Raw genomic sequence first — 27779 nt, 5'->3', positions numbered from 1 at the left:
TATATAACAATCTTATAAATTCGTCAAATAATGCCTAAATGATTCAAATTTCTCTACTTGTGAATATTTTGAAACTGTATTTGTTTACTTATTTACAGTGTCCCCAATTAGCACAACAGTGCTAAGTACATTATTTGACACTTAAATCAAGTTATTTATTTCTTTTAGTTATTATTTTATACCGCTAATGGCCAAATGCAAAAGAAACTTAGACATATGACCAAGAAAGTTGCAATCTGCCCATCAGTCCAAAATGACAGCACTGTTTAATTAAAGTAAAGTACAGACAAACTTAATCGCGACATGTAGGGAGCTTAAGCAAACCGCGACGGTAATGGCAACTAGAAAGGTTTAATGAGCAGCTGTGCACGTGCGTTATAAACTTTTGTAGCTGTCCTCTGCAATACAACAACGTGACCAAGATCTCCGCATTTCGGAGAACATGGGCTGCTAATTTTTCGTAATTCCTTTTGGAATTGATCACTGACATTAGATATTATTTGGGTAGGTATTTTAGACAGATCTTCGTTCTGAACAGATGTAGACAATTGCGAAATTCGAAGGTAAAATATATATCCATTTTTAACTGGGCGTAGTCTTTAGCGTCGACGTCGGTATAATGCTTAAACTTCCTAACCTCAAAACAGAACAGATTGTCTAAAAGCAGCAGCTACATGAGTTTTTCCTTGTCGTTTATTGTATTAGTTCTTGTGATTCCCGCGTTGGGTAGCAGTTTACAATACCCTGCGTATGATTATAAATTCGCACCTGTCAAAGCTTGAAAACTTTCTAATTACACAGATTATAAACACATGATGGGCAATAACAATTCTCGTTCGTTGTAATCTTGAACTCTCAAATATCTCCACTAGGATATCCTCCTCAGTCTTGGAAATTCTCCAGTACTAGAAAATCCATTTTAAGAAAACAAATTGTGCAGCGGATGAATATTCAAAAGTGGGGGATTTTACATTGACTTGTGGATTATTTTGACAATTACAAGTCTGACGACGTATTTAATTTGTTTTTCTACCGTTTCGTTTTAATTTCATTGAAAGTAAATTTGCATCGGACGTTTCGCCCGCAAACCAAATTTAAACAAGAATCGTTTGCTATTGTACAAATCATGGCTGTTAATGATTTGTCATAAGAGATAATATTTTTTTTGTGTCTTTACTTCTTACTTCGTCAAGGCGTTTCATGATATTTAGATCAAAATATTAAGTACCAAACTAGGAGCACTTTAGTGCATTTAATTTGTGCAAACATGTTTAAAATTTCACCATTAATGCATTGCTCAATGTATGTAATGTGGTTATAAGGTTTTATTGCGGGAATAAACATATTGGTTTTCAAATCGTGTGAAATGCTAACTTATAAACTGATCTATAAAGGCTGTTTTTTGAGTATTGCTTCCCTTTTCGTTCGTAGTCTTCGTTGAACGAAGAAGGGATAATTCAGCTCATGAATACTGAAACATAAAACAGTCATGGAGTACGAGAAGTTCAAAGCGATGCATAAAGTAACGAGTTGACTCTAAAGTTGGGCGACCGTCGTTCAGTGTTTGGTGGCATAAATTGGATATTAAAATGATGTCTGAGCCAGAAGTCAGGTGAGCCTTATCTGTTTATTTAAGGTAAAGCCCGGTAACATTATCTTTAGTTTGTTTCGAACAGAATGTAGAATTTAAACCGTGTAGAACTGAGCTGGTTTGTTGAGATCGTATACTGTAGCTTTAGCGGTCTGCACAACCAGTACCATTAGTAACCACATTAGGAATTGTTGCTATTTCACTCAAAGGTGTCAATTTGAATATTTAATAAGGTTTCGTTGGAACAATTTTCAATAAAACTGAAGCTATCCATTGAAAACTCGAGCTTATGTCAATGGAAAGCCGAATTTGCTTTCTGTCTAGACAAAGTTTTGACTGCATCCGGGTAAGGCATAGACAGGAGCCAGAGAATGCCCGGATGGTCGGTCTGAGGTGACGAAATGTGGTATTCCACCAAAAACTATAATCACACCGTGCTCGACTTTAGTTGATAAACATTCTCACCTATAGCTTGGAATCTAGACTAGCATTGAGTGATTTATAAAACTAGGAAAAAAACGGCGATTAATTTAAAATTTAACTATAATTTTTTTCATCTTGAGTCCGAGCTAGTTTTGCTTGAAAACCGAAAACAAGTGCTTGAGAGCTTGCTTTACCATGGTGTTATTATAGGAGTGAAAATATTCATACGCATGTCGCGGTGATGTGTTTGAATGATTTATTAAACATAGTCTGGAGTTCTTTAGAGATTAAGGTTAAGCCCCGGCTTTGTGCGCTCTCTATTGTCCGAGACGTCATTTGCTGAGAGCGGAAACTCGATACAATTCTGATTCAGGAGATCCTGTTCATAGCTACCTTTGTATCACGAGGCCGGCCGTTCATTACAATATATCAACAGCGCCGAAACAGACCATGGACCTGCACGGACATCGGAGGTTACCATAAGGTATGTAACTACAAACACACCGAATCAGTCAAAGTGTGAAACGAGTATATAACTTGACAGTTTATGATCACATCAATTAAGACACAACTCGACCATTATTTTTATTGTGCCAGTAACATAACCTATCTTTCATTATCTTATGCGTTCAGGGGATTCGATTCAATCTCCGTGGCCTCAGTAATGCCGGTATAATGGAATCATACTCGGAATTACCAGTATAAAATATGCGCACCGGCTTTATGTGAACTTGTTTTAATGCTTTCTGCGAAAAGACCGTAAAACGCTTACCTCAGTGCTTCAAAAGAGAGCAGTTTAGCCCATTTGAGCCACGCGAAGCCTCTTTTATTGACTTCATTGTTATTGCATCTGGTATTTATTGGCTTAAGTTATTGATTTGAATGAATGATGCAGTGATGAAATACTCGGTCAGGGTCTAGCGTCAAGAGCCCCCTCCCTACCTACCCCCCTAACAAAAAAAAACAGTCCGCGCAAAAAGAAGGTAATAACTGCCAAGAGTTAATTCATTGACTATCCATTGACTATTGACTATTGACTATTGTATTGACTATCGCCAATACACGAGAGTTGACAACACTTGTGCGGTGCGAGAGCGAAAACTCTCGTCGACTGTTATGAAGTTTAAGCATGTTTAAATTCGACGACAGAAGTAGAGAGTTTATGAGCGAGAGTGACGAGTTTGAGATGAAATAAGGGTTAGTAGCAAACGAGTTTAAACTTTTGGCTTCTCTTGCTAAAGTTTGGAACTGCCAGTCAAGCTCCGCCCCAAATAATCCCAGTATTTGCGTTTGAAGCCGTCATTTTTCGCCACGAAAACGGATAAAATATATTCCGTCCTCACTTTTCTCTCGGCTTTGCTTTCTGTCCGCACTGAAAACAGCCCCAAAACAGAAGTGACATTAGCGTTGTCAGAAATTCGATTGTAACGTATTTCCGTTTCCGAAAAAGCTATGTTTTGGTGGTGGAAAACGTCGTTTTGTGTGAGCTATAGGTCAAGCTAGCCGACGGAAAAAAAATTGCGTTTTCGATTTCAAATTCATCCAGACTAGTGCGGACTTGAAAACAGGTGAGATTATTAATTAGCACAACGGTGCGAAAACAAGTAAATGAGGTCACTTAATTGTTCTATTATACCGCAGTAAGTTAACATTTGAAGCAGGAGAACTAAACCCGAATTTTTTTTCAACCGGCTGTTCATATTACCAAACCTAAAAACTCTGTTTAGTTTGTTCATGAAGTATTCCTTGCATGTTTCATTTTGTAGGTCTTCATGGTGAAAACAGAAAAAGAGTCTTTGCAAGCTAACGGTAGGAGGTACTGTATATTAACTCCAGAAAAGACATGTCCGACTATAGTGAAAAAGATAAACAGAAAAATTCAGAGGAGAATGTACAAGAAAGCATGAATGGTGCTGCAGAGCAACTCAAGATTGTTTCACCGAGAGCCATAGAGTTAGTACCTCCTGAAAGATATCTTTTACCTCAGTATGAGCTATCGGATTGCCCAGAGCGAACCACAGAACCCTCAAGAAGGAAACTTCTGTCCCACTCTGAACTTCCGGAATGGCTACGCGGGAACGAGTTTTTATCTCACTTCCACAGACCGCCCATGCCATCCTTTACATCCTGCTTCAAGAGCATTTTTAAAATTCACAGTGAAACTGGAAATATATGGACTCACTTGATTGGTTTTATTATCTTTGTTTGCATTACAAGTTACATGCTTTTACGACCAATCACTGCTTACACCCCATTTCCTAAAGACTGGCAGGAGAAGCTTATATTTGGTTGTTTCTTTGCCGGTGCAATCTTGTGTTTGGGTATTTCGTGGATTTTTCACACCGTCTACTGTCACTCTAAGGTGGTTTCCAAGATATTTCGCAGGTAAGGTTTAAACGTAGATTAGAATCGGTCATTCATTCAGTTACTCAATCAGGTAGTCAGTCAGTCAATCAGTCCGTCCGTCCATCAGCCAGCCAACCAGTCGGTCTCGGTCGGTCCGTCTCGCCGTCCGTCAGTCAGTTATTCAGCCAGCCAGCCAGCCAGTCAGTCAGTCAGTCCGTCCGTCAGTCACTCAATCAGTCAGTCAGTCAGTCAGTCTTCAGTCTAGATCTGCAGTAAGTCAGTCATTTAGCCAGCCAGAGAGTCAAAATATTTTTGCTATAGTAAAAGTTACAGTTACCTCACTGTTATTAGTTTATGTAAATGTATGAAAATGTAAATCTTATTTATAGTGGTCATGCACTTAGCTATACAAGCACTAAGCTTTGATAGTTTATCATTAAAATGCTTCGATGTAAAGTTTCTGTTTTCCATGTTCATACTTTTCATTACTTGGAAAGTGACTGACATTTTGTACTATTGTTTTTTAAGACTTGACTACTCAGGCATTGCTATCTTCATTATGGGATCGTTCATCCCTCCTCTTTATTATGGATTCTATTGTTCAAGAGTTCTCAAGGTTGTTTACATTTGTCTGATCTGTTCTCTTGGTATCATTTGCATCATCGTTTCTTTGTGGGACAAGTTCAACGCTCCTGAGTACCGACTGTTGAGAGCAAGTAAGGTTTTTATATATTTTTTTAGAGCATTTGTGGGCAGCGTTTTCTTAGACGTCGTATTACGATGCTTTTGCAGCGTGTCTTCTTTAGAAAGCAGAATGTCTCGTCAAGGATGTAATTCCCTCAGGTAGAATATACCTCTCATGCGGATGCTTCTAAGACATGCGTAGTCACTCAGACATATGAGGTGAATTCGATCGCTCGCGAGTAGAACAACAATTGAAACAACTTTCACATACTCAGACATTTTGCTTCCTGTGAAAGTGGAGATTAGCAATAAATGAATCGATCTTTTGAAAGAAAAAACGAGGATCACCAGACATCTAAGAGAGGCAAATCCGAGGCAAAGCTATTTCAGCGTCTAAAACTCTATACTTGTCCAGTTTGTTACTCTGGCGCTTAAAGCGTGACGTAGCAACATGAAATCCGTTCCCAGTAAAGGTGCGCACAAAACCCAGGCGCTGGACTTGAAAAGCAGGCTATGTACGATCAGTAACCTTACAATCATGTGTTTTACAGGTCTAGTAATTTCTTTTGGATATTCTGGATTTATTCCCGCCATTCACCTGATAGCTGAGTACGGTTTGACGATAGCTTATCGACAGGCGGCCGGTGGATGGGTATCTCTCATGTGCCTCTTGTACACTGCCAGTGCTGTCATGTATGCTACAAGGATTCCTGAGAGATTTTTTCCCGGCAAATGTGACGTCTGGGTGAGCAGATAACTTTCATATTCTAGTGTCTCTCTTTTCGTTGCTTCAGTTTGTATAAGCCAAGAGAATTGGCTCCCCCGTTCCACTCACTCCATTTGGCGAGTAATTTTCAGCGGGGCGCTAACTTCCAACGAACAGGGTCGCTGCATGCGCGTGTAACCCAGAGGTGACCTTGCTCGCAGGCCAGCGGATACCATCAGCCACAATCAAACAACGAGTTCCTGCCGACATACTGGAAACTAAAACTCAAAAGAAGTTTTTGCTTAACAGACCTTTGAAAAGTCTGTTAGGCAAAAACTTTTATCGCCTACCGATTTATCCTTTTATCACATTTAAAGTATCGTTTCTATCTTCTTTAGTTCCAGAGCCATCAGATCTTCCATTTGCTTGTTCTGGCTGCAGCGTTTGTTCATCTGTACGGAATCTGTCAAATGGCACAATACAGGTTTGAGCAGGGAGCTGTATGCGAAAAATGAGTTTCATTGAATATACTGCGAATTTTTTTTTCTATCAAGCTTAACAACTGGATTCAGAAAACGACAGATGCTATCAGGACAGCTGCGAAAGCCGAGTACCGTACGGAAAAAAAATGGCCAGATGCTCCTCTGAAGGAATACAATTCAGTTCAATTTAAATATTATGGAGAAAGACTAGAAACTTATTGTAAAAGAAATGATTGAGTAGTGAAAAACTGATAATATACGGACCTATCTTTAAGTCTGCTGGAAAGACGTTTCGTATTCTTCAACATACATCCTCAATTCAATTTAAATGCTACGGAGAAAGACTGGAACCTAATTGCCTGTACATTATCAGTATTTTTTTTATTGATTTTTTGGAAGTCTAGGGATGACACTATGAGGATAAAACGTGTCTTACTAGACATTTGAATGTGCGCATCACCGAACATTTCTACTTGTTATTTGAACTCTGATTCGCCCTAAGGGCTCGCCGAAGTACTGCAGCCAAACCTTTAACCCGTGTTTTGCGTCGCGCTATAGATATTTATTATAGTGCACAAATAGTATTAAATTTGCAAATGCAAGGCATTCCCAAATACAGCTTTTAGAAATTTTCAAAAAGAAAACCAATTTCAACATTTTCTAGGAAAATTTTTCAACATATTTGGCCTCAAAATAAAAATTTCCGCGATTTAAAAATCCTTTGAATTTAATTGCTTACTTGGATAATTTATACCCTTTGCTATTCTTTAACTTCAGATTTGTATTATCTGTCTTTGGTTGAGGTTTATACTGAGTGTATAAAGTGCTGGTACAAATTTATTTTACTCTTGTCAGTGAAATAAAATAACATGAAACAACAGCAACTATTGCCATTTTGAAGTAAATTTAGTAAAATTATCTTTATACCGTCTTTTTGATAACGTACAAGTTCAGAAATCCTAATACGTAGTTTATCTGTCTAATTACTTTGCCTGTTCGAAAATCTGCGTACATGACCTTAACTTGATATGACTAATCCAGTCAGGCATCGCGCGAGACTTTTCGCGCGCGATTCATCCCTGGTGATACAAACATCTCAGTTTTTTTCGCCTTGAGTCCTTTTGTACTGAGTGACATCGCGCGCGTAACTTGACTAATTTTCTTCTGTAGTAAGTGGCATCACGCTCGTTGTTTCACTTGATTCTTGATTCCTTCTGTAGTCAGTGTCATCGCGTGCCTAATTTCACTTGATTCTTACACTGTAATCAGTGGCATCGCGCACGTAATTTCACATGATTCCTTCTGTAGTCAGTGGCAGCGCGCACGTAATTTCACTTGATTCTTACTGTAGTCAGTGGCACATTTGATTCCTTCTGTAGTCAGTGACATTACGTGCATAATTTCACTCGATTCCTTCTGCTAGTTAGTGGCATCCCGAGCGTAATTTCACTTGATTCCTTCTATATTCGGCGTTATATTGAGCTTGATTCCTTCTGTAGTCAGTGGCAGCGCGCGCGTAATTTCACTTGATTCCTGCTGTAGTCAGTGGCACATTTTATTTCTTCTGTAGTCAATGACCTCACGTGCGTAATTTCACTCGATTTCTTCTACTAATTAGTGACATCCCGCGCGTAATTTCACTTGATTCCTTCTATAGTCGGCGTCATCGCGCGTGTTATATTGAGTTTGATTCCTTCTGTAGTCAGTGGCATCGCATGCGCAATTTCACTTGATTCCTGCTGTGGTCAGTGGCATCACGCGCCTAATTTCACTTGATTTCTTCTGTAGTCAGTGGCATCGCGCGCGTAATTTTGTTTGATTTCTTCTGTAGTCAGTGGCATCACGCGTGTAATTTCACATGATTCCTTCCATAGTCAGTGGCATCGCGCGCGTGATTCCAATTGATTTCTTCTATTATTACACATTGAACTTACTATCTCTTTTCTGATTGGCCGAAAGCGTACAATGAATTTTCGAAATCAGCGCCTGTGACATCATCTAGCTGCAGATTATACAATAATCATTTCAAGGCCACTCAAGGTCACGGGTAATCATGTCCTGTGTAACCGCGGTGCATGATTTTTAAAGGCCGGTCCTTACTTGCGACGCAAGCATAAGTATAAACATAAGCAGTAAGAAGCTCATATGCTAGTGAGGACAGCCGCGACTTAAGCATAGCATAAGCTTTCTTCTTATGCTCACTGAGGACATGTTGACATAAGCATAAAGTGCTCGCTGATTGGCTGATAGTCTTACGCTTATGCTTATGTTTATGCTTATGCCAACATGTCCTGACTGGACGCAATAGCGACATAGGCATAAGCATAAGCATAACAAGAACGCAAGGTTTTGATATTCTTATGCTTATGCTTATGTCGTGGCTGTCCTCATTGGCGCATAAGCTTCTTTTATCCTTATACTTATGCTTATGCTTGCGTCGCTAGTTAGGACCAGGGTTAAGGGTAATACACGTTATTCCAAAATGGCCGCCATTTTAGTATTCTTTTGTTTACTTGAAAATGAGCCCTTGTCGCCTCGTTTAAGGGAAAATATTCTTTTGAATTTCGAGTTTAAGAACGAGGCAAAAAGGGCTAATTTGCAAGTAAACAAAAGAATACTTAAATGGCGGCCATTTTGGAACGTGTATCATGTCAAGCTCGCGCGCTTTGTGTTTGTGTTTGTGTGCTTGCCGTCAGTGAAGAAGCAAAAACATGACTTCCATTTTTTTTTTTCGTTCAATATATAATAAAACAATTGTAAGGGTTATTAGCCTTAGCCTTCGACTGATAACTCCTACCTGGATTGACCTTGATTATTCTGGATATCACAAAAACCTTATCCAATAATTGTTTAAAGACAGTGGCATCGCGCGGGTAATTTCACTTGATTTCTTCTTAAGTCAGTGGCATCGCGCGCGTAATTTCACTTGATTTCTTCTGTAGTCAGTGGAATCGCGCGCGTAGATTTACTTAGTAGTCATTGGAACTGCACGTGATTTTATTTGACTCCTGTAGTCATCTGCATCACGCGCGTAACTTGACTTGATTCCCTCTGTAGTCAGTAGCATCACCCGTGCAATTTCACTTGAATCTTTTTGTAATAAGTGGCATCGCGCGCGTAACTTGACTTGATTCCTTCATTAGTCTAAACTCGTCATGTGACTGAATGTGCCCCAGCTAAAGCTAGGGAATATCCGGGTGATATTCGCCAGTTTTCAAAACTGCGCGTGCGCATATTTGAAGGATAATAAACACAATAGCCTCCATCTGGCGCGAAAATATATAAATAACAGCCTTCATTTGGCGCAAAAACATCCTCGGATATTTGTTCGGGACATTGTCTGTTCCGAGAGGCAAAGAGTTTTCCGAGAGGGTAGCTCGAGGAAAACTGTGAGCTTCGAGGAACAGATAATGTCCAAGGTCGATTTCGCGCCCTAATGGAGGCTATTGCTTACATTACTATTTGCTGTGTGGCCGCGCGACCCGCTATGTTTGTCCCCTCCCCAACTTTCGCGCGGCCGAACTGAGCGCAAACGTTGATCGCTCCACTCTCCACAGGCAAGAGTTTAGCATGATTTCACTAGGCGATTTCACTATTCCTTTGCTTCAAGATAGGTTTGTTATTTGTGTACACTGATATCGCAGCTTATGATCACAGGTAAGCATAACTTGTTTGATTTCAACAAAAGCGGCATAAATTCGTAAAGCTAAGTGAACGTAGCTTGTAATTATTTCTTCACCAAGGTTTTGCCGGTAAGATTACTTTCTGTGATTGATTCACGAATAAGTTTGCTACAATAATGGAAGTTATGCTCGCCTTTTGATCGATTTCGGCTTGTCTCGTGTGATTTCAATAGCTCAAAAATTTGTTATTTCTTAAACAGTCCCTACCATTCTACTCCTGAAGAAAGTAAAAACCGAGCTCACTAGTTTGGCTTCAAGTCCTACAAATTAGTACGCAGGCAGCGGGTGCGTTCCTTTGGGGTGATCCGGATGAGGACCAGTGATCCAAGATCACTCGGATCATGTTGCATCAAAGGAGCCGATGAATCCGTGACCTGAGTGGATTCATCGGCTCCTTTGATGCACCATGATCCGAGTGATCTTGTATTACTGATCCTGATCCAGATCACCTCAAAGGAACGCACCCTTAAATAAAATATACATGTAACAGTAGCTACAGTGTACCTCTGTGTAGATTGTGTGCACAAAAATGGGTCAGTCTTGCTTCCTCGAAAAACTTTTGAATGTATAAACAGAACTAAAACAATAGTACATGGATGTCATATGATTATTTTATTGATTTATAATCCTAAAATTAATTCATTTTCGTTGATTTAAAAAAAAGTAGCAAGGGTGACTAACAACTTGCTACAAGTAAAGTGTAAACTATTCTGGCTTATGTTATGCAAATTGAAAATTGGTGAAATTATGAAAGTGTTGAATATGCGGAAGCACTACAGTGGTGAAAAGCCAGATGCAAAAAACCAGTAAGAACTCAATCAGAGAAAAACTGGAAACATCAAACCACTGTGAACACCTCACTGGAAACTCTGGAGTTTAATTTATGGTCAAAAGAGCTATGATCCTAGGTGAAATGCAGTGTAATCAGAAAAATACAACTATGCAATATTATAGTGGTGAAATGCCGGATGCAAAAAACCAGAAAAAACTCAATCTGAGGAAAACTGGAAACATTCTCCAAACCACTCCACATCACCAGGAACCTCTGGAGTTTAAAGGTCAAAAAAGCTATGATTAATAATCCTAAGTGAAACACCTTGTAATTAATTAATACTGCCATCTACACAAATATATAAATAGTGGTGAAATGCCGGATGCGAAAACCAGTAAAACTCCTCACCCGGAGAAAAACTGGAAACATATTCTCCAAACCACTGCACCTCACCTAAACCTCTGGAGTTTAAAGGTTAAGAAAATTCTAACATGTACTTGTACTTGTTTAATCACTGTCAAAAATAAATGAATGAAACTAAGACCTATTGTAAGTAATAACAAAATAATCCCAAGTAATGCACAGAACTGGTCAGCATCAAGTGAAGAATAATTATCTCTCGAGGATACCTGGTATAAATGATAATTTGCACATGTTCTGTAACGTCATGCCTAGCATATCAAAGATTCATGTAACTTGCTGCAAAAACTCGAGTGAGATTGTGAGAACTTCAACCCACATACCCTAACGCTCACCCAAATCCCCAATTGTTCACCCCAACCCAAACCCTAATCCCTCACCCTCACCCTCAAGTCCCAAGTTCCCAAATGGTCCCCAACCCCCCAACCCAAACCCTTGCCCTTAACCCCCACCCGAGCCCAATTCCTGGCCCAAACCTTAGCCCTTATCCCTAACCAAAATCCATCTCCCTTGGCACCCTAAACCCCCAATCCATCCCAAATCCCAAACTTTTAAGTTCTCACAAACTAACTTCCACGTTTGTAGCAGGCTAGTCACATAAAAATGCATCATGGTGGATTCTACTTCTTTACCAAAAAACAATAATGACTTCTCTTAAATGACAAAAGTAACTTGCTTAACATTGCAAAAAGCCTAGAGCCTAACAGCTGACCAGAACATGTACTTTACATTGGCTAGTTAACATAAAAGTTTCTTTTCAGCAAAGCAATTTTTAATTTAAGTAACAGCTAGACTTGAATTTTAAAGGAGATTTGAATCATGCAAAAAGGCTTTTGATTTAATTTTTTTTTCCAGTCTAAACTGGAACATGTAGAACTCTCCATGAGTTATAAGAGCATTAGTTGTTGTTCAGGGTTAATTGTTATGATCAGCTTAGCTTTGAAAGTTAATCATGAAGAGTTCATGATGTCCAGATGTTTCCTGGCTATTGAATTTCCAATGATTAATCTTGTGATTTAAAATTCAAGTCTGGCTTCAATGGTCTTGATATTCACAGACTGACAGAAATCAAGTTATTGAATATGTAATCAGTAAATGGTGTCCAATTTTGCCAACAAGCTTAATTGTCATGTCAGTATCCTTCTCTTCAGAGGACAAATCTAATCACATACAGACATGAGTCTTAGCATCAAATGAAATTTCTAATTTGTAAGAACTCTGAAGCTATTCTTATATCAAAAAGAATAACTTTCCAGAATCCATTTTAAAAATTAAAGCTTCCTGTAAGCTATAATTTTTGAGTAGAAAAAAATTCATCAAGCTATTATTTTGAAATAATTGCATTCAAAGCTATCATTTCTTTAATGATAGCATCAGGCAACTATTTCTTAATAATGCTTGACTGTTGTTTTTAAATAATAGCATTTTAAGCTATTTATAAGTCTTTAAATAAATAGCTTTGTTGCTATTATTTGTAGTAAATAGGGATATTTTATTAGAATTTTCATTTGATGCACGACACAAATCTGTATGTGACTATGCTGTCCACTGAAAAGAAGTACCATGACAAACATAATGTTACTAGATAAATGATTTATTAATTAAATATAAACTTGTCCTCCTGAACACTTTGCATTGTCTTGATTATCATGGTCTCCTGACATCTTCCGTGATTCATCATCAAGTTGCTTGTCCTTTGTGTGATCCAGTGATTTGCCTTTCTCCTCTCCAGCATGAATCATCCACGATTGTTGGCTGAAAATAACCAAAAAATATCACACTATAATAACTGCACACCTAACTTTTGCAAGTTAATAAATGTTTCTCAGACTCATTACTTGGACATACACGCTGTAGATGTAAAATCGTGTCACTAGGACTGCCTTTAACACATACAATGTTTCTGCATAGGAATAAATTTCTTCCCTTGCTTGAGAAATATTAGATTTATGGTTCTGTAGATTCTAAAGATTTTAACAAATCATCTGTGTACAAAATTGCATAAACTTTAGAAATTAATTTAAAGTAAACTATGTTCATGGCTTGAAGAGTCAATAATAATTATAAATTATAATTTTCAATTTTTATTTTTCACTGAGTACTTAATACAATGTAGGTGGGAAACAAAACCAGGTGCCACTGGCCATGTAAAGTGGCTGGTTATCATTAACAACATAACAGTCTTAGGGAAAATATAAAAAAAATGAACACAAACTTACTCTTCATATGTTGTTGAATCTCCATCATGAGTCCTATGATTTGCATTAGGTCCAGCTCATGTAAATTTTGACGTTTAACCATGGCCTAAGAAGAAAGAGAGTGTCTTTATACTTGATGTTGTTGCTATCCTCTCTAGCTTATGCCTGTGCTTGTTTGCACATTTATTTATTGATTACTGATGGTTAGTTTTGAAGGGGACCTGTTTTTGTCAAGAAAAATATACTAAAGGGCTTCAACTGTACATGAAAAAGAGTGCAGCCTTTAAAAAAGGAAAGAGCAATTAGCAACATGGTTGACAAAGTTTGGGGTCACTGATATTCAAGGGGAAAATTATTTTTATGGCACTTTGAATCTTTTAACTATTTTGAGGATTTCTATTTTAAAAGTTGATCCATAGTAACTTTAAGGCCAGGCTGGGCCCATGGCCCAGGTGCTGGCCTATCTCCTGGTGGTTTGCTGGCAGCCAGCTGTCAAAGGCAGCGGGGAGGGGAGGGTGTCTTGTACTGACATCCTCTGCTAGCCAGACCTAGTTTTCATTGTGAAATAACCTTGATATTGACCGTGTTTCTGCCATTTTACTCAGTTGTTTAACCTCTTTTGAGGCTTCTGTTTTGACATGGCCCTGCTGGAGTGGTCCATGCCACGTGCATGCACGAAGGACCAATCCCCTAGTCAGGGGGGGGGGGGTGGTGGTCAGAGGACTTCTGGCCGGTGGGACTGTCTTTGAGCCAATGCGGACATGTTTTTTCTCATTTGGTCAGATATAATTACATATTTCTTACCTTCAAGACCAGAGTTAAGCTGGAGCTTTTTGTTCATCAATTCCTTTCAGGTTGATCTGACTGGGCTGCTGTGTTCTTTCACCTCTTATGACTTTGGCATCATGATCAGCTACATATTGACAGGTACACAAAGTGAAAGTCCTTTTATAAGCAGGCATCTCAGACAACTTTTTACATGGTTGATCTAAAATGTGGAAGAAAAGCAATCGGAAATTAATGTCATTTTCTATATCTCTTTGACTGTCAATAAATGCTGGACAGGTATTCATTAGTCAAGCCTGATCATTTATAATCTACTGTAGTCTCCAGATGACAATATTGTACAACACTTTTAGAGTGAATCAAAATATTTCAATTCAGAGCACCGAGTTTGGGCAGAATGTTTTTTGCCACTAACTTTTATGATTATGCTCCTCCTTTTTGATGTTGAGGCCAACTTGTTTTATTGTTTTGACATTTAGAAGAAATAAATAATTGACCAGGAACATTATTTACTTCTAAGACATGCATTTTGTTTACATGTACATGGAGAGGAACAAGTTTTGCCTTTTGGGTAGTGGTACTGCCTTATACTTGTGTAATGTAAAGTGATTACTGACCATTATAACTCGATGTAGCATTCTTGACTACATATACACTGTACCTGACCTGTCTGGCTTTCAAACTTGAGCTCTGTGGTCCTAGTTGGTCCCGACTGCTCTGTGTAGACAGATCCACTGTCCTGGTTGGTCCTGATGGTCTGACTTGACTGCTCTGTATGGGCTGACAGATCCACTGCCCAATCCACTGTCCTGGTTGGTCCTGATGATGGTCTGACTTGACTGCTCTTTATGGACTCACAGATCCACTGTTCTGGTTGGTGCTGATGGTCTGAATTGATTGCTTTGTATGGGCTTGTGGTTGACATTTTCTGCTGCACATGGTTGCTGAGGACTGTAACTCTATAGCACACATCACTTTTCATGATAGTACAATTATATGAAATAAATCATACACGTGAACTGTAGCATGACTGAAATTCAGGCCTGCAATGAATTTCAACCACCAAGTTCATGTGCACATCCTAGGATTTATTTCATTGATAATAATTTATTATGTAGTCATCTTTTCATGTGCTGAATAATTGTACAAAGACATGATTGTATCTTACATGCTCCCAGCAGCTTTGTAGCTCTGATTGAGCAGTAGAACTGCAGTCCTATTTCATGGGTTTGAATCCCATTGTAGCCTCAATGTTTTTTTTTCCTTTTTTAAGAACTCACCTACTTTTGTTACATACCAAGTTCAAAGAATTTGCTTGACCTTTCCTTTCACATAATTCTTTTGGTGTCAGAATTAAACAGTCATTGCATAAAAACCAGAGGACTTGAACATCAGTTCCTTTTTACGATTTCAAAAATCAAGTATATCTGGTAATTGACCTGCTCCTGAAGTGGCTTACGATGTAATTAAATTTGCCCTTTGGAGGCGCACAAGACTGCAGTCTAATATGGGTTTGAATCCCATGCAAGCCTGAATTTTCAATTGAAAATATGTTCACTTTTGCTAAACACATTGCTGGCTGATCTGTCTTTACATACAAACCTACTTCAGTTCCAAACCTGGAGAAAATTATGAACAGCATTAACTTTGTGAGTCAGACAATTTTCATCTTATACACCTGTAAGACAATTGCTGGTGTAAGTCACCTCAAACACTCCCAGTGGATCCTTCAGCTCAGCACTCAGTGGAGCATTTTGATCAGCAATTTAAACGTTATAGGTTTGAATCCCATTGTTGGCTTGCATGAACACATTTTGTTACTTACTTCCTCAAATGGCATATTGTTTTAATTTGAACTTAGACTGTTAAAACGGGAGAAGAATGATTTTTCACGAGACATGCAGACAACTGTTGAGAATAAATTAATTAGTATAGTGCAGCAGGTGGGGTTTCAGTAATACATATAGGAGGCAGAAAACTCCTGTCAGAGAGAGAACTGTGTAGAGTGTACACAAGCAACAGCCTAAATCACTGTGAAGAGAGAAAGGACATGTACATGTAAAGACACTGTTGGAAGACAACAAACCAAAACCAGACCTCAGGTCAAGAAGGCCATCTCGTTCTAGTCTGTTGGAAAAAGTATGCCTTGCTTTTTGAAGTTCTCAGCAGCATCAAGCGCTAGTGAGGCCTTATATGACAACTGGTCATGAAAGAGATACATGTAGGTGAGGTGAAGCGAAGCCCTAGAGAGCAAGGAAATAAAGCTGGAGAAAATCTGTGTGCTCTTTGAGAGCTAAAATATGTGAAGTGAAACTCCAGGACAGTTGTGCATGTTGTAAAGCACCAATTTGCAGGAGGATGTTTAATTAAGCATCCTGAAAGGTAACAAAACTGTAGAACTGTTCTTTGTGAGGTTGAACAGTGAGAGTGAAATCCTGTAAGAATGAAATAATCATCAATTCTTGATATGTCAGGGGCAGGTGAGTGTTCTGTCTTTTAATTAATGGTGTTAAGCCTGATATACTGTTGAGAGGAGGAAAGCTAATATTGGTGAACACTGTTTAAACCAGTGTTGGAATAAATTATTACAAGTCAGTGCAGGGGAGGCCTTAAAAGGGCAGATCCAAGTTGCAAGTCCACAGGAGCAAGCAATTGAAATTCTCTCTTGTGTGCAGATCAGTCATGGCAGGCAATTACAGCAGACATCGAATAAGAGCAGAATTGCACAATCTAGTTGGGGGTAGAGTTTATTCCATATTTTTTGAAGTTGGTTTTTCAATAGAGGAAGGTGTCATAGGGTAGAGAAAGGTTTCACGAGATGATTCCACTGAAGATTACTTGATGTGTTGTTCAAACGTGAAGTCCAAATTGTATCCAGGTGTAGATTGTAAATGTGATGTCACAGCAATATTGCTTGATTGACTTTAACTGGTAAACCAGGAATTGTGTGCAGTATAAAGTTATGAAGAAAATGGTCATCACATGACTTCAAGCAAAGTCAGCTTGGAGGGTGGAACCAGTAAAGAAAGATCTGCAGCCTTGACGAAAAAGGCTTCTGATCCAGGATATATCACTGATGCCCTTTAATATTTCAGAGACAGATAATTAAGATACGGAACTGAAAGCAAAATCCTACATGTGACTTCAGTACATTGTGATTGGTTGAGTCTTCATTGCAAGAAGAGATGATCAAGCAGTGCCAATGCTGCAATCAATGATGAAGAGGATAACAAGTGAACTAGAAGGAACCACTTTTTACTTCTGCATGTTGGTGCTCCATGTTAGCCACTTAAAGCAATGCAGACTGGGAGTCAATAGTAAGAATTACTGTAAGTTAGAAGCTCTGGAGGAAACAAAAGATCCCACTCTTTGATTCACAACTTTGCAATCACCAGGAAGAAAACTTAAGATTTTACCAGGGCATAATTAGGATCCCAGTTATCATGGGTCAAGCTGAGCACTTTCCTATGATAGCAGCAGGGTAGTGTCTGTTACAGTGTGCCCAGGTCTTTTGTCTCTCTGACACAAAAGACTAATGATAGCTTTTAGCCTAGCCATGAAGCTAGACAGCAATGAACAACTACCAAGCATTCAGACATTTTGAATTCAAACCAGTTTATGACAGTGATGTTTCAGTGGTTAGAGAGTTCACTGCCATTTGATTAAGCAGATCCAGTGTCTATCTTGCCTTTTTTTTCTTTTAAAGTTCCTTTCTCGGTGATCTTTCCACCCAGGAAATGTGCAGGATGTTGTGAGTAAGCTGTAAGTTTGCTATTTATTGGTTACAAAACACAAATGTCTTCCAGGTCACTGAGACACACGAGCACCATTTTGAATTTGCAGGCTGGTTTCTTTTTTAGATGTGCAACTTGATCTTTATAATTAACTTGCAGTGACATTAGATCTCCTCACAGGTCTAAGATAATCTTCTGATCCACCATCAGGTCCATTGTTTACAGTAGCTCCACCACCTTAAGAATAGGTTTTGGTGACACACATTTGGTTAATGTTAAAGGATGTGACATCTCCAGCAAGCTCCTTGCCATCTTGAATGAGATCACTGACGTCCTCCAGTAGTGCCACTTTTGCAGAAACATGAGTCAGAGCTGTTCCACTTTTGAGTGCTCATTGCAGTCTAGGGTTGCCATGATGTAATGGTCAGGGCCAGAGTCAGTCAGAGCAATGTAATCTGGAAAATCATGCATTGTCCAAGTTGTCTTAATTAAACTGAATTACAGCAAGCACGAAATGTAACATGGGGAAGTGGCTTCAAATAAGCTTCGTGCTTCATAAGCCATACCTATACACGCTGTAGTTGAGTGTCAGCACAAAACTCTCTGTGGTTCAGAGGTAGCTGCATTGTGAATTGTTGGTAGTCTTTGAGAAAAGGCTTTGAATCAAATAGTGGTCAGGAGCTCATTTAAGTATGGAGAAATATTTGACTTTCCATCGCAGAGCACAAGCTATTTGGTTGCAATATTATAGCGTGGTATCCACATAATTTTTGGAAGATTTCATCACAATGAAGCACTCATTGAAAGCATCAGCAAAGCAAATAGAAATTTACAAGTGAATGATAACATAGGGAGACCAAGTTCTACAATCTGTCAGAAAGAGTTAGGGACCATGTGAAGCTCCCAATCAGCAGTTGCACATAGTTGTTTTGTGAAATGATTGGTATGCTAAATATTATTATAAGCTTTTGCAGTCTGTTGTAGAAATGTGAATGATCACATTGTTTTTTTCCAAGTAGTCTCTATTCAAGCAGAGATCTGTGGTCAGTCAATAACAACTCCTTTAAAGTGGTAGAACATAGAGCGCAAGCCAGGGTTGTCATAAAGGTTTGAAGTAGGTAGATTTATCGTTGGAGTCTTGGTCGGAATCCTCTTTGCCCCTCAAGAAGCATGCGCTTCAACCATGGCTCTCCACCAGACTCTGTTGCTTCCATTCAGTTTGGCCTCACTCATGTTTTCCAATGCTCTCCAGCTCTTTTGTCACTGTTTGTCTCCACAATTGTTTTGGTCTTGGAGTAGGTGGTTAATTTTGCCATCATTTGCTAAAGAATCAGACAAATACCCAGGCAGGGCACCCAGCCAAGATCACGAAGTACATAGCAATTGTAGTTTGCCAGTGGGCTACTTTTGTCAATGCTGCCAAGCCCTTGGGATCAGGGATTTCATTAGTGTTTTCAGCAGGAGGGTAAGTGGTTTTCACAGGTGGGGAAAAGCTTCCCGCTTGATGGTCAAACTAGGTGGGCAAAATCGTCCACACAGCCACTCAATTTGCCTGGTACGCGGCCCGTATGACACCCCTGTGGGGTGCAGAATTTTTGCCTCAGATAGCCGTATGCCATGCAGCACCTTTTAAAGTGATGATCAGCAAATTAAAGCAACCAGAAAGAGGTACTGGTACCAGAGGATAACCAAGCTCTACATTGTCAATGAGAAAGACTTAAAGTTCAACACCTGCTCAGAGGACTTCCTTGTGTGTTGGGTTGATGCGGATGACAGCCAGTTACAATCAGAATCGAGTGAGTGAGTGAGTGCCATTGGACTGCCTACTAAGCTCATGTGGATGACGTAAATTACATCATCCATGAGCAAAAAGGGAACAGAGATAGATGTAGTTGTTGTGCAATCACATTGTTCCATGGATATAGCCTTAAAGCAACCTCTGAGATTGCAGACAGAGTTCACATATTACAGTAGCTTATTATTTGCACAAGCATAAGCCACTGCAGTACAGTGTTCTGACCTGGTATCCATGCATTAGAAGTTATCGCAATGCAGTACACATTAATACCATCAATAGAGCAGAGACTGAGTCACAGAAAGACTTTTTGCCCCAGTGTGCACAGTGGAGGTTTTGTTTGTCCAGAGCTGATAATTTTTCAATGTCAACTCGATCACCAGATTAGCAATGTGGTCCTTCTGATGATAAGTAAGGAGTTTGTGTGATTGTCGTGGTACCTGTATTCCAGTAGGGAAAAAAATATTGTATACTGAAAAAAGTCTCACTCATCTATTGTGATTGTGTGGGTGGGATAGTCCTGAAAAGGACTGTTCTACTGAGCCTCTTAAAAAACTAAAGTTTAAGGTCTTTGTCAGAGGATTGGAAATTGATGTCAGTTCATTTGAATGTACAACCAGTACATGCACAAATCATGGCTAGAGGCCATCACTCACTAACTGCAGTCTAATGGACTGTGGATAGGGACATACAGGCAACAAAAGCAAACCATGAAAGAAAATGCGATTCCTGGGCAGTTTAAAGCATGATTACATTACTGGACTTGTAGACTTCCCTCTTCGGTGAGGATGAAGATCCCTTGCACAGCTTCCCCAATGTAGACAGCCTCAGTTAATCAGCAAGTGGAATTGTGCCAACATCACACCATGTTGGAGGGCCAAAAAATGCTAGCTACATCCTTTATCAGAAGCCATTTGTAAGTGGTGGCATACACTGAGATTAGTCATATTGTCTACTCCTCTGATTTTGAGGACTGTAGTAAACTAATATATTTAGCATGACAAAGCTTTTTCTCAAGTGCAACCTGGAATGTGGCCACTGCGATAAAACAAGTCATTGGGGATAAGGGAGGGGTCCAAATAAGGCCCTGCAATGCAGTGGCCGTCAAACAACCCAACACTCCTCTCACGAGAATATTTCACGTCCAAATGGCAAACACACACTGACAACCAAAGAGGCACCCTCAGACCCCCATCTATCAATAAAGACGCTGGACAGTGAAGACTCACTTGATGGGTTTCCAAGCTTACCAGGGGAAAGATAATTCTACATTGGCATCCAAGTCATCCTGAGAGACTTCTTAAACAGAGCAGAGTGAAGGAATGATTGCACAGCATTCAAACAACCCCTCATATTATCAAAGCAAGAAGTTCTGTGTAGTACTTCTTTCACTTCAGATCTCCTCACTTGTTGCTTTCAGAGCCCTTGTCTGTTTCTCCCCACCAGTTCCTTTGAAATGGACTTGACTGTTTCAAGTGTTGGTGTGTCATACTTCTTTGCATTCAGGCTGTTTCCAAGTACCCTAAACACCAGTTTAGCAGGGAAACATTTCTCCATTGGGACCATGTTTCTGGAGGTCATCTGTGTTGTTGGCTGCTTGACCTCGAGGCTGTTGTTCCAGTTGTTTCTGGTTATCCTGCTCCTAGCAAAAGTTAAAACTACACACCACTGAGGGTAATACATGTGGAATTCAATTTTTTTAAACAAATTTTGAAGTGACAGACAATTATCCTGGTGCAATTGTCTTTTCCATACTGGTGAAAAATGTTGTCCATTATTTTTCTCATCAACAGACAATTGGGCATATCGTATCCTTCTATTTTTTCAGTTTTTCAGTGAAAAATGGTGTGTAATTTGAGCCCCTTTGACAGACAATTGGCTTATAAGCATCTAAAGACAATCATTGGCCTTTTTTTATTTTGTTCAGACAAACTATTATCATCACTCAGCATATTTTGCTGCTGGGAAATGTCATTGGGAATTTTGAATTAATTTGATCTCCTGGCAATTGACCTTGATCATGTCTTCCTCTCCAAACAATTTGAATTGACATTAAATAATTGAACTATTTATACAGGGTACCCACATCAGTTTTTAAACTGTTATCAATGTGGGCCCTGTTGTTTTGAAATAATGATAAATGCACTGTTTGTTTGATGCTGATAAGTGGCATATGATTGATTTGAGCTCCTCGACAGACAATTGCGTGTACCTGGTAAAAAATGACAGTCAATAGTTTAGTAATGATGATAATTGAAAAATAAATAAACTAAACTTTTGACCTCCTGTATCCACAATTGATGGTGAAAAGTGCTGTGTAGTTTGATCTCATTTCAGACACTCTACCTTGAGTATATGGTGTCAAATAAGACATTTAATTTGTAAATGTCATAAATAAAGGCGTATAATTTGGCTTCCTTCACAGACAATTGACCTCGGAATTTTTTTATCATCTTATGTGCCTTTGAAAAAATGGCACCATCACGTAATAAAATTTCAGCTCAAAAGCTCATCGACAGATAATTCATGAAGTTTCATTTTTCGTTTGGGCAAAGGACATGATGGTGATGATGACTGACAATTCATTTCTTAACTTGCTTAAACATGATCCATGTTTTAAAAAAAATACATCAGCAGCTAAATGGCATGATTTATTTGTCTCTTTACCTGTTTTTCTTTAGGTCACATTTGAAGAGGCTCTTTCCTTGTGACTGGTTGTCACTGGTAGTGTCGAGGCTTCCTGGAAACTTAAATGAGAGCATAAATGTTATCATGTTCATGTTCATATTTATGCATGTATAACTTACCATCTTCTAAACAAACATGATCCAAAATCCTCCTGTACACTGACAGATGTTAATTTCATCTAGACCAATTTTCCACAAGTCCCTTCCTTACGCATCTGTGATGTCGTTGCCCTCAGAACCACTTTGCACATATCTATATTAGGCTGCACAATTCAAGTTATAACAAATAATGCTCCCGAAAATGAGCTAGCCCCCGAAAGTAGGCCAGAAACACATGTATTACTCACCTTATTGTCAATTTTTTTTAAATGTGCAGTCGGTTGCAAGTGTGCCCCCGAAAATGGGCTCAGTGTGGATTAAATATACCAAGTAACTTGCCATTGTCAAAAGTCCTGAAATTGCAAATGGTTAGTACTTAATTAATCTTGTTTTGCATTGTTCAACAACAATGCTTCACGCAATGCATAATTGCATTAAATTAATCTTTAGTTAGCTATTTAAGGTTAAAAAAAAGACACAGAGACACAGTTTTGTTGGATTTATTGTTTTAAATATGTTACATGTTTCCTACATTATCCTACATTAAAGTGGGCATGCCCCCGAAAATGGGCTGAGTGCGGATTAAATAAATATTCCAAGTAACTTACCTTTGTCAACATTGGTTCCTGAAATTGCAAATAGTTAGTACTTAATTTTTCCTTTTTTGCATTGTTCAACAACAATGCTTCATGCTGTGCATAATTGCCTTAAATTAATGTTAGCTATGAGGTTTTAAAAAATGACACAGACACAGTTTTGTTGGATTTATTATTTGAAGTATGTTACATGTTTCCTACATTATCCACAGGACCTAATTAAGGGGACGCGCATTCCTAGGTGAAAAATTTGACATCCTAAGAAACCTCAAGTGTTCTGTGTCAGTAAATGTCGACACCCCGAAATGAACACTTAGGGTGCCCCGGATGGTACATGGGGGTTATTAGCGGCTTGCTAATGAGTTATAGTCGATACCAAGCCTTTATTTGTAAATTAGCGCCAATTGGTGTTCTGAGTCGAAAGCCGAACACTAGCCAAACCGAAAGTTGAATCCGAAAGCAAAGTTTGTCGTCCTTAAGTTACACCACGTACCTGATGCCAGGGTGTAGAACTTGCCCTACCTTACATGGGTTGCTGTTAGACACCAGTGGTCCTTCTGCTCTCCATGCTCATCAGAAGATTGGCGATGATTTAAGTTATGAAAATTTGGTGGGCAGCTGAAACTGCCGTGTCAAGACAATTGGTCTAAAGTGTTTCAAAGTGAAAACAACTGTATGGGCCATTGTTGAAACTTGAAAACTGACAACCTTTTGTTTGTTGGAGTAATAATTTAGCAGACAGTTGACAAACTGCCACAACAAGACAATTGGCTTAAACCCTACAATGTACACAATGGCCCAGAATTTTGACTGACAGTTGTGAAGCTGTCAAAATATGATATTAGACAATTGGCCTAGATGTATGCAAACGAACTAAACTGAAGTGTGTGTATCGTCCCCTATATTCCCTCCTAAACTGCTTTGTAGTCCTGGCCTTAACTGTTAGCTAGAACTAGAGTCAAGCTACTAAGCTGCATAGGAGTAGCAAAAACAGCCCTCCTCCTTTCAGCTGAATGACCTGAAATCTCCAGCCATCTACTTTTAAGTCATGTCTGGTTGAACCTTTGGACCGAAATGGTTTTACTGAAAAAAAGGTTTTTTGAAAAATTTTGGTCGAAATAGTTTCACTTGATCACAGTCCCTGTCATCAAGTAAAACATGAAAAAAAGTCTTTATTGCGCAACTAAGCGGGAGACGAAGTGCTGAAAATGTCGAGCCGAAGTGGATGCCGAAAATATCCACATTGTAGAGCCAGCGTCCAGTTAAACAAAGTCGAATCTTGTCCGAATAAATCCTTGTAGTAGACCCAGCGTCGAGTTGAAGAGTCGAATCGTGACCGAAATAACCTGAAAAGGAACCCAATGGAAAAACCTTAAGGGAGGAACCACCCAAAACCTTGGGACCCAACTAACTAACCTAACTACATTAAGTTAAGCCGAATCAGAGGTTTGTTGACCTCTCGCCGAAATTTGATGTTAAGGTTCATCCAGAGCTTTACAGTATTTTAAAACCTCCCCTACCAACCCACAATCAATGTTACCAACCAACCGCATATGTTTAGATATGCAAAAAAGCCTTCCTTCAGAATCTTCTAACTGACTCATTCCCACTCTCCTCATCTGAGTAAATCGTAAGTAGCAGTAGACAAATGGGAAGGAGGAAAGAGAAGAGGTTACTTCTTCTTCCACACCCTTCCATTATCCTTGCATCTTATAATGTCCCCATCAGAGTTGATCGGGTCAGAGTCAGGCTTGGTCTTGCGCAGGTGGACTGTATGGTGCTGAAGTGATGAATCCAGGATTTTCCTCCTCCAAGATCAAGAAACACTAAAACAAAAAAGATAAGAATTCTAGACAAGGTGTAGTAGTAACAAGTTTGCTCCAGAAATTGCAAGACATTACACATAGAGTTAGAAACAACTGACTGACTAAGTTCTTCGAGTTCCAAGAGGAGCAAAGGGTGTGACTCCAGGTAAAATTTATTTATTACATAAATTATTGAACAAATCTGTTGTCAATGTGTCTAAAATTGGTTTAATTTATTTTTATGTGGGAAAGAACATCACCTAGACAAATGGGAAATAAATTTTCCAAAATTCGCTTTTTAAAGTTACAGTGCAGTTAATTTAGTAACCCTTGAGTTTCAAATTTTTCCGCGAACTTTCGAAGGGTTTACTCCTGTAGTCACGAAACGTAACTCTTCTTTGCAACTAGAACTAAAAGCACATTTCTCGATTCAACAACTATTAGGAGTCATCATTTTTCACAGAACGATAATCAAGTTATTTTTTCCTTACATGTAAACACTATTTACCAAATCATGTCTGTCTCGCGCAATTCGCAACAACTGAAATATTCAGAAAGTGTGCGGAATTACAGTCAAAAACTGAAACGGCCAAGGCTAAACTGAATTATCTATACAGAAATTTAAATTTCTGAAATAAGCATTGCAAGCGAAGTAAAACGAAAACAAGATCTCTGAACAGCAAGAGCCCCCAAAAAATGCGTTCATGCAGTACAGAACATTGTTTACGAATTTTAGGTGCAACAGAAAATTTGGTTAATTATGCCGACATTCTGAAGAGATTCCCTTTTACTGGCGGAATTTGGAAGCAGCAACAATAATTCAAACAATACGTTGAGCTAAATCGCGCCATGTGTTTATTTATTGAACAATTCAAGAGAATGATTCTAGAGTTACTATTTTAATAATGCCGACAACGGACTGTAAAATAACTAACTCGTCACAGAAATTAGGTAATTTACCTTTAATAAAAACCATGGCTTGAAAAAAAAATTTAATTCCGCGAAAAACGCAAAACCACATCAGAAACATTTTGGAAACCAGGCACTGTTTTAGTTTGGCGGCAAAAGTAGCGCTTCGCGCGGGAACTCTCCAGTATTTCCTCATTTCTGGAATTTCAAGGGAATTTCGTAGAAAATATTGCACAGAAAAATAATTTCAGCTACTTTTTTTAATTTGACTTAAGTTTAACAAGAGAATTACGTTTACCGGTCGATTTGTGAGCTGTCAACATGGTTTTTAATCCCACATGGCGAGAGCGCGTGTACAGCAACTACAATTTTGTGTACGGAGGTGTACGGACCAATGTTTTCATTTTCTCCGGCAAATTCTGTGTGCAAATACAAAATTATAGTTAGTCACTAAAGAGAAACTACTTGGCACACAAAATACTGTGAAGGGAAATGTCCGTGAGCGGAGAAAAACGAGTTTTCTTCCTCGTAAACGGAGAACACAAATTCGCGCATGGAGCAACATGTTATGTTATTTTGAAACATTTTGCAGCCTGAAACAATAATGCACTCACATGTTTGTCCCATTAAGGTTCTCGTAACTAGAAGAATGTCGCTGAAGCTGGTTACACCGTCAGTTAAGTCGGTGAAGAAGAGAAATTCCAAGCTTTTTCAGGAAGAAATGTTTCACGTCCTCCAAGCTAGATGTTTGGCGGGGAGTGAAAATTTTGAAAGCTGCGCGTTTTTCGCCCGCACATCACGTGATTAACTTCTCTTCGCTGATTGGCTTGCTTCGTTGCACTTGCTTTCCTAGCTTACGTCATTGACTACTATTGACTCTCAATTTCATGGAAAAAAGCCATTTAAACAGTTTGAAAACTGTATCTTAAAGATGTTTAAGAAAAACTAACTGCGAATTCTGTGAATATTTCCTACTTTCTCTCGCTATCCAAGACTATTCAGTAAACTTTCAGGGACAAAGAGGTCCGCGAAATTGACTCATATTTATCCACCTGGGTTAAATCTGATTTCTTATTGGCTCCCTGACCCACGTGGGTTAGGTCTGATTTCTGAGTGGCTTCTTTGATTACTCTGGCTTTTCAATGGTTTTGATAAGGGTTTCTTGAGGTTCCTTTTGAGCAAACACTCCAAAATCTCGCGCACAAACTAGAAGTTTTAAAATGAACTCGCGGGTCAATTATAAACCTCATTAAATTTCTTTACTTTTTAGCGCAAAGATCACAACACAAACTGTTCAAAAATTCTGAGTTTATGGCAAACCTCTGCACTATATTTTCTGCAATGCAAAGGAAAGGCGCCCGATTGGAGAAACTCCCAAGCACGCGGAAATACAGTCCCTTGTTATATAACAACAGTTTATAGTTCAATCTAATTAACGAGCGCTCCCATTGGTTGATTTATGGTCACGTGGCAATGGCTGAATCTAAATCGTCTCTGGAAACATAGAGATTCGAAGGAAAATATAACTGTTTCCCTCGGGATCAGTGCATATCTAAGGGCTTAATTTGTATTTTCTATGTCGTTGAAGTATGCTAATATAACCAGGCGTCCGCTCACAGGAAGTGCTCGTAAAAAAGGCTGGTTTTCACTAGCGACGAAGTCGTAGTCGGAGTCGGAGTCGGAGACGAAAGAGTGCTTACGACCTAGTGAAAATCGAAAATCGGAGTCGTAAGTGGAGTCATAATCTCGACAGAATCGGAGTCGGAAGAATCAGAACGTTTCCATTTCTTCCGATTCCGTTTACGACTCCGTCGCTCAGGATCTAGTGAAAACAGATTGTCGGAGTCGGAAGCAGAAGCGGAAGAACAAGCCAATCACAAGGCCCGGAATCGAGAATTGTGATTGGCTTATTCTTCCGCTTTTACTTCCGACTGCGACAATCTAGTTTTCACTAGTTCGTAAGCGACGGAGTCATAAGCGGAATGGGTGTTCTTCTTCCGACTCCGTGGGTTTGATTTTCACCAGATCGTATCGCTTTAAATGGTAGCCTACGTGTAACAGTA

The 27779-nt window shown here is 39.1% G+C and overlaps 1 protein-coding gene and 1 long non-coding RNA gene across 2 annotated transcripts; both read left to right on the top strand.

Annotated features, from left to right (window-relative positions):
- Nucleotides 1-313: 313 nt before the first annotated feature.
- On the top strand, nt 314-7112 carry LOC110050337 (adiponectin receptor protein 2-like). Its single transcript, XM_089286218.1, has 7 exons — nt 314-504; nt 1432-1612; nt 2388-2498; nt 3781-4399; nt 4889-5076; nt 5596-5789; nt 6149-7112. The coding sequence occupies exons 4-7, from the start codon at nt 3858-3860 to the stop codon at nt 6263-6265; spliced, it is 1041 nt and encodes a 346-aa protein (XP_089142344.1). The 5' UTR covers nt 314-504; nt 1432-1612; nt 2388-2498; nt 3781-3857; the 3' UTR covers nt 6266-7112.
- A 2664-nt stretch (nt 7113-9776) lies between these two features.
- LOC149113667 (uncharacterized) lies at nt 9777-23013 on the top strand. Its single transcript, XR_016206315.1, has 3 exons — nt 9777-9889; nt 14160-14232; nt 22302-23013. It is a non-coding gene; the product is annotated as an uncharacterized LOC149113667 (long non-coding RNA).
- The last annotated feature ends 4766 nt before the right edge of the window (nt 23014-27779 follow it).

This window comes from Orbicella faveolata, unplaced genomic scaffold (assembly GCF_042242905.1).
Source record: "Orbicella faveolata isolate gen_17 unplaced genomic scaffold, um_ofav_v1 contig_14, whole genome shotgun sequence".
Lineage (NCBI taxonomy): Eukaryota > Metazoa > Cnidaria > Anthozoa > Scleractinia > Merulinidae > Orbicella > Orbicella faveolata.
Note: the sequence above shows the minus strand (reverse complement) of the source record. Positions and strands in the feature narration are given on the sequence as shown.

What these genes read in the sequence shown, in the direction of transcription:
- LOC110050337 (XM_089286218.1), top strand. Translation starts at nt 3,858, where the DNA reads ATGTCCGACTATAGTGAAAAAGATAAACAGAAAAATTCAGAGGAGAAT. An exon ending in GTACCGACTGTTGAGAGCAA is followed by an intron (nt 5,077 to 5,595) that starts GTAAGGTTTTTA and finishes TGTGTTTTACAG; the next exon opens with GTCTAGTAATTTCTTTTGGA. An exon ending in CCGGCAAATGTGACGTCTGG is followed by an intron (nt 5,790 to 6,148) that starts GTGAGCAGATAA and finishes TATCTTCTTTAG; the next exon opens with TTCCAGAGCCATCAGATCTT.